Source organism: Pinus tabuliformis, chromosome 7, assembly GCF_031772625.1.
Source record: "Pinus tabuliformis cultivar Carrire ecotype Pingquan chromosome 7, CPIR1, whole genome shotgun sequence".
NCBI lineage: Eukaryota > Viridiplantae > Streptophyta > Pinopsida > Pinales > Pinaceae > Pinus > Pinus tabuliformis.
The window spans coordinates 607,508,911-607,515,806 of NC_142293.1; the positions used below are offsets into that span (position 1 = coordinate 607,508,911).

A 6,896-nucleotide genomic window follows, 5' to 3' on the forward strand; every position below is an offset into this window, starting at 1 on the left:
TCGAGCAGTGGGATGTGATGGCCCGACCCAAACCCAGGGAAGATTGCGACATGAGGCTTTTGGCTCTTCTCTTGCGACTCCATGAATGTCTCTATATTCCAACAAGCAAATGCCAATATTTGAAGGGTGGGTTCTGTAATGATGAAGCAGAATTTATAGTTATAAAACAAATGTATGACATTCACCCATTTTTAGCACAACTTATCATCTCATTTCAAGCCAAAAGTTTGGAGGTTTAATCCGAACTTGCAGGAGACCAGGAGGACGAAGAGGAGCACGAGGACGACGAAGAGAAGCATTGAGGTCCATGGCGTCTGATTCATCTGTAACCTTCAAGCCTTTTGGAGTTCTCTTTGTTTGCCTTGGTGAGTACCATCCATCCAATGATTCAACGAGCGAGTTTGGTATCGGTTATTGTTCGAAATGATGATTCCATAACATCTACCATTATTGTCAGCCATCCAATTGTAGAAGCTTATAGTATATTGTACACTAAAGATCCAACGCCTGAAGCCAATCATAATTCTCTGTATCATGCCTGACTTGAGCTAACTAAATTTTTGTAGTTCTATTCAATTTAACTAAAGGAGCTAGGTTCTTTGTAGCTTCTATATTATTAAAAACCCAGACCCAATTTCTCATCTATGTTTCTATTAGAACAAATCATAATAAACTAGCACTGGAGATTTTTACAGTCATACAATGCACCCAATGATTGCAGAGAGCAAATTTTAGTAATGCCTGAATACCAGCGAACGTCCGGTTAGGACATAGAAATTTTCTTCTACCCTTTTGAGAGTTTCAAGAAGAAACATGATGTGAGGGGCTACATCCTCCGACTAAGGTGCCAGGTCTAAGGGATAACTATTCTGTTAAAATCCTTTGAGATCTTCACCTAGCCTCATTCCTTGGTGCCATATGGATCGGGTAGCCAACAGTGAGAAAGCTTGGGGGACAGATTAACACTTCGCCAACCTCACTAGTGAATCAATATCCCCTTAGGCTATTAATGCTATGGGTGTGACCTCTCAAGGCAGGGTGGGTGCCTGATAATCAAAGAGTTAAGTTTGAGCTGAAAGTTGTGCAGCTCAAACATGAAAAAAATGACTGCAATATATACCTCTAATTTAAGGATTATTAAAACTTAGGATGTTCAGTTTTCCTGAACATCCGATGAGATTTAGTACACGGTTACTACAGAAATATATGTAATCCACCAATTAGGCTAAACTAGTCTAATGCAGGGTAACAACCAACATTGTGGAACCGCAATAAAATTAAGATAGCTCATTTGGCTACTTTTGTACAAAATGATATTACTACGATAGGCTACATATTTATCATCGTTTGTACATAATTGGACAACCATCTCTCTGACGAGTTTCAAACTAGCTTAAGGTGCCCGCGAGGGGATTTTATCATCCTTACCTTGCTATTGTGAAGCTTACAGAATTAGTGGATATCACTGAACAACTTTACAACTCGTTAAGCTAGTTACCGACAACCAACTGTCAAAAATACAAAAAGACATAGACACTAAAGGCTGTGCATTATTCTTATGTGCCTCATTGTCTAAATTCTATTGAAGTTCTTCTGCAACGCAGAGAGCCGCATGGCTATCCCTTGTCCTATCATTGTTAGATCCTTAATACATCATCAGAGTGTTTTAGCAGCGAATTTTATATATATATATATATATATATATAAAGGAATCAGCAACTAAGCCGAGTACAGGTTTGAATTCACATGACATGGAGTCAATTGTGACTAATACCACTATAACTTTTAGGTGAATTTATGCACGCTCCCACACACTGTCCACAAAGTTAATTAAGGATTTTGGACCACAAACTTTACATAAGACTTTATAGGAAATCCACTGCTGATTGAGCTGCCCAAGGACTATTAGTGGTGTTAGCTTTATCAAACAACAATGCTTAGATTTATTTTGGAACTCATAGGTAGAATAGCTTTGATTGCCACAATAGGCACGCTGCTTATCATGCCCATTGCCATTCCATCTATGACATATTTTTGGTTCATCCAAGAGCTTTCAGTTTGCGGTTCTCTACACGTTTTCAGATTCTCAAAGTCCCATCAAGGTAAGTAATAGTCATACCGACAATAACTCTACGATAATATATTTTTAACAGCCTTAAATATTTATACCGAGCACAGAAATACTATTAAATATTTTCATTGTTGTTTAAGGACCAACTGTTGACAAAATCCTGGCATTTTTTACAATAAAACCAGATCTGATCTAAGTAAAATTGCTAGAGAGATTAGCATGGAGTCTAGGGGCTAAATGCCAACTCTTTATTGGGTGGAAGCTGCGGGGCAGCTGAGGTTGTTAGTTAGGGTACAACTTTGCCATGATGACACAAGATAAAGAAATGGTACATTAACGGGGAACTAGGTCCTCATGAATAAGGAGGGCCTAATTACTATATACAAGAGATTATTATAGCCATTCTCACACAGTTGTGTATGATTTTTCAATATTTTGGTTATTAAGAGATATTTTCCTATTTCTAAAGAGATGTAGATGTGTCTCATCATTATTATACTTTTGAGCCACACTGCCTTTCTATATTTGATGTATTTAGTATTTTTCTAGTTATTTCTGGTAACTTGGAGCATTACATCAAGGCCCAGCCTTGGATGTGGAAGAGAGGGGAAGGGAAATCTCACCTCAGAAAGGCCTTGGCTTTGTATCAACTATTTTCCCCATCATACAACCCCTGAAAGTAGATGCTTTGATGATCAATCTTAATGGACTAGGGCTTATCCTTTATCAAATAAGCCTTCTGCTTCTAAGGAAGAAATCAAATCAAAGGTTGTCGTGTGCGGAGGGCCATTGAAACAAGGGTCTGACTCTTGACATGATCACTTTGTTTGCTACTTTCAATTGCCTGAACTTTCTAAGTTCAATGGTCAATTTACTGCTTCCATAAGGTCTCTCCATAGTATGTATTTTCTAGATTATTTTTGTGTGTTTCTGGTTGTCAGTTTCATGTCAAAACAGAGCTGGTCACCAAGGAGTGTGGCTCATTATTCTCTTTGCACTCAATGTTTGTGTCTTTAGTCATTAAATCTAGCTGAAACATTTTAGTGGAATCCAGGGCCAAGGATTTGGTTTCCATCTTTCTGTTTTTAGTGCTGAGTGATGCATTTCAGTTTTATTTAAATACGTGAGCCTGCTTCATGTTTACATAAGTTGTTGAGTTTATAATGATACACATTTTTTAATATTTAATCATGAGTTCAACTTGCCAGTAGAAAATGGAACAAAAAGAACAATCACATGAGATAGTATCCACTATAAACTTCTTCATAAAAACTTTGTAGAATAATTACCAATTCATGGTAACTAAATATTTCATGTAGAGTTATGCATTACTTCAGTCCTTTAAAAGCAGAAATTCTATATGCATTACTTCATTCCTTTACAAAGCAGAAATTCTAGTAACCAGTTACCGTTCATATCTCAATGCTCATGATTGCTTTTTCAGGGCCATGATGCATATCAATGTCAAGAAGGATAATCATTATTAGCTGTGGAAAAATTATTATCTGATTTGTCAAGGATAATGATTTGTTATTGGCTCCTATTGTTGCAATTGGGGATTATAAAAGCGTTGCAAGTTTAGATATCTTAAGTAGTTGAAAAAATACTTGCTAATCTCTCCAGGAAAATAATCTCTTTTTATTCTTGTTCTTGGAAGGCAACATTTGTCAGAGTCTCACTGCAGAGGTTGTATTTCGTGATGCTGTGCAGAAAAGGGGATTGACATCAGCATTCAAAATTGACTATGCTGCAACTATTGACTACAATGAAGTAGGTTCCAGCTTATCATGGGTCAAGGCTAATTGAATTGGTATTTTAAATTTTTTTGTATTATACTGCAATAAATAGGTATCACGTATTAATATGTTGAAATTATTTGAAGGGCGATCCTGCAGATCCCAAGATGAAGAATGCAGCCAAGAAACGTGGAATAGAGATAACTTCTATATCACCTACAGACTTTAAAGAGTTTGATCTAATACTTGCAATGCACAAGCAGAACAAAGGTAAATAAAAAGCATAAATGGCATATAAAACTCCCAAAATTTTCAGTTTCATTTGCTAAGTTGTTCCAAACAGAATCTAATAAGCCAATACTATTGTTAAATTCAGCAAAATGTACATTAAAGTTTGTCTATGTTATTGTTAACATATGCTTCTAATTAGTTTCTAAGTTGTGTGCAAATATAAATTAATAACATGGGATGGATATATTTTGTAGCTGACATATTGACAATTCTCCTTCAGTGCCCCCAACACACAAGGCCTTTATTGCTTTTCCCAGGTAATTGTTTATATTTGGTATTCTTTATCGTTTCCCTGTGATACTCATACCATGGAGGAAGCCATTTTTATAGTCATATGGAGAAAGTGGGGGAGCAAAGTAGCTGTGAGATATCAAATGGACAATTACTGTGCCAATGGCTTGCAACCTTGGAGCTCTGAAAAGCTTCCTACAGCAGTGGTATGAGAACTCAACTTTGCTCAATTATGGTGAAGTTTTAGTGTGATAGCATCTGAGATTTGTTTTGAGGTTGGTTCTCTCTGTAACTGATTTTTTGATTTTGTGTGTTGTTGTTCGCATTACAGATGTGGCTGATACTGCACTGATATTGAGAAAGCACACCCTTCCAATAAAGCTATTTTCTTGCCTGTTATTCAATGTATTAGAAATCTTCGATCCTCGGGATCAGTTGCCATTTGCATATGTAAGAGACATGATGACCCCCAAAGTGAGGATTCACATGCTCGAATCAGCCATTTTTAATACAATAACAAATGAATATCAACATTCTTACAAAGTCAATCGAAGCATTTTCAAAGAGCCTCCTTTGGACCTGCAAATTTCTTTGGTTTATGAATCCAGAACCTGCAAATCGTATTTGGACAGAATGTGGGCTACATATTCTGTTTGATTGTATTAATTCATTTCAAATTTGATTGGCTGCTAATATTACAACGTCCATAAAATATCAATTTTTTAAACTGTGAAGGGTCATGAAATAGCAAGAAATAGCAAAATATGGGAGGATCCATACCTGCAAATTTAACCAATCCATGATGTTGATGGATGCCATGAGTGTTAATTTTGTGCTAGATTGGATTAGATGACTGAAATAGCAAAATATGGGAGGATCCATACCTGCAAATTTAACCAATCCATGATGTTGATGGATGCCATGAGTGTTAATTTTGTGCTAGATTGGATTAGATGACTGATTTACTTCTCAATAATTGAAATCATTTTTACTGCTTCTGCCAACATGAGATGATAGAGACTCTGCACCTATATCTAATATGTGTATTGCATTTAATGGCGTTGATAGAGACTGAATTGTTTTTCCATGTGAATTCCAATGGTGATTCTGGTTATACCGGAAATGAAGGAAAATACAATGATACGTGCTCTTCTGGACAGCTGGTATCCAAACTGGGTGTACGCCATGAAAACAGTTTTAACTCAAACAGAAACAAAGAATTTTTCTAGGTGGCTCTTTGTTGTCAACGCAATCCTAAATTGAAATTTGGTACAAGTTGTATAGGCTTGCATGTGCACCATCGTGACAGAGCTTTTATTAAAGGAGGTGCGATGTGGGGACAAATGTCCCCAGATGTTGATTGTTACATTTCTGCATCTTTTTTAGATTTGCCTATCCCTATGTCGCCATTGCTCTTCAATTTATGCACATTTCTGCATCTTATTTAGATTTGCATATTCCTATGTCACTATTGCTCCTCAATTTATGCACATTTCTGCATCTTATTTAGATTTTCCTATTCCTATGTTGCCATTGCTCCTCAATTTATGCCTTACTGCGTTTCCTTTGCTACATTTGGTGCAAATGCTAGTAATAATCCTTTTCTTATAATTTTACCAATAAATTAGAATGGGCGGTTCCTGTGTTTGTTTAACAAACCTTACGAAGTGAATAATTGCTTAGGAAATAGTGTGAAAGATGGTCTTTGCTTCTCAAGAACAAATTGTATCGCTAGAATTGTCCAAACAGATATACAGAGTACATCATATAATTGTTTGATTTATATGAATTGGAATCATGGAATATATACACAACGCCTTTTATAAAAAATTATCTCAATATCTTAGAATCAGCCCTGAATTTAATCTCACATATATATATATATAAATGTATTGCCAAATCGGAGAAGATTGAGGAAACTCCATTTTTTTAAATAATAACGTTAATGAGAGTTCAGTTTCTGATGTGTTTTTTTAAGCCGATGGAGTAAATCTTTTGCTTTCCTGCTCTAACTGAAATGCCAAACGCGAAGCCCTCCATTGAACGCTAAACCTTCAGTACATGAATGTTATCTAGCATCCGCAAGATAAAGAAAAGAATAATAACTAATATTATATGAAATAAAGAAAATGCTTGAGTAAATGAAAAGTAGAGTGTGTTGAATTCTAACCAATGATGCATTGTTGATGATAAGATGTAAACGGAAACAACAACATCTCTGAGAAAAGAAAATGCACATAAACTAGCCGTATATAAATTAATAACCAATTAATTTAAACGGTGATGCACATAAACCAGCCATATGTAAATTAGTATAACTATTTAATGTAAATGGTGGTTGATTGAGTTTGTTAAGCAAAACGGTGATGCACATAAACCAGCCATATCTGAAATTAGTATAACTATTTAATATAAATTGTGGTTGATTAACTTTGATAAACAATTATAAGAAGAGATTGAAACATTTCATCCACCTACCCAATAACTCATATTGAATGCTGCAACTTTGATTTTGATTCGACATCTTCCTGCACAGAACTCCTATTGTTGAAACCGATCTAAATCTA

The 6,896-nt window shown here is 35.7% G+C and overlaps 1 protein-coding gene across 1 annotated transcript; it reads left to right on the plus strand.

Annotated features, from left to right (window-relative positions):
• The first annotated feature begins 307 nt into the window (after window positions 1–307).
• LOC149248900 (uncharacterized) lies at window positions 308–4,431 on the plus strand. The gene is made up of 4 exons (XM_089451365.1): window positions 308–404; window positions 3,729–3,841; window positions 3,954–4,077; window positions 4,293–4,431. Exons 1-4 carry the CDS (start codon window positions 308–310, stop codon window positions 4,394–4,396), a joined length of 438 nt encoding a protein of 145 aa, XP_089307491.1. The 3' UTR covers window positions 4,397–4,431.
• The last annotated feature ends 2,465 nt before the right edge of the window (window positions 4,432–6,896 follow it).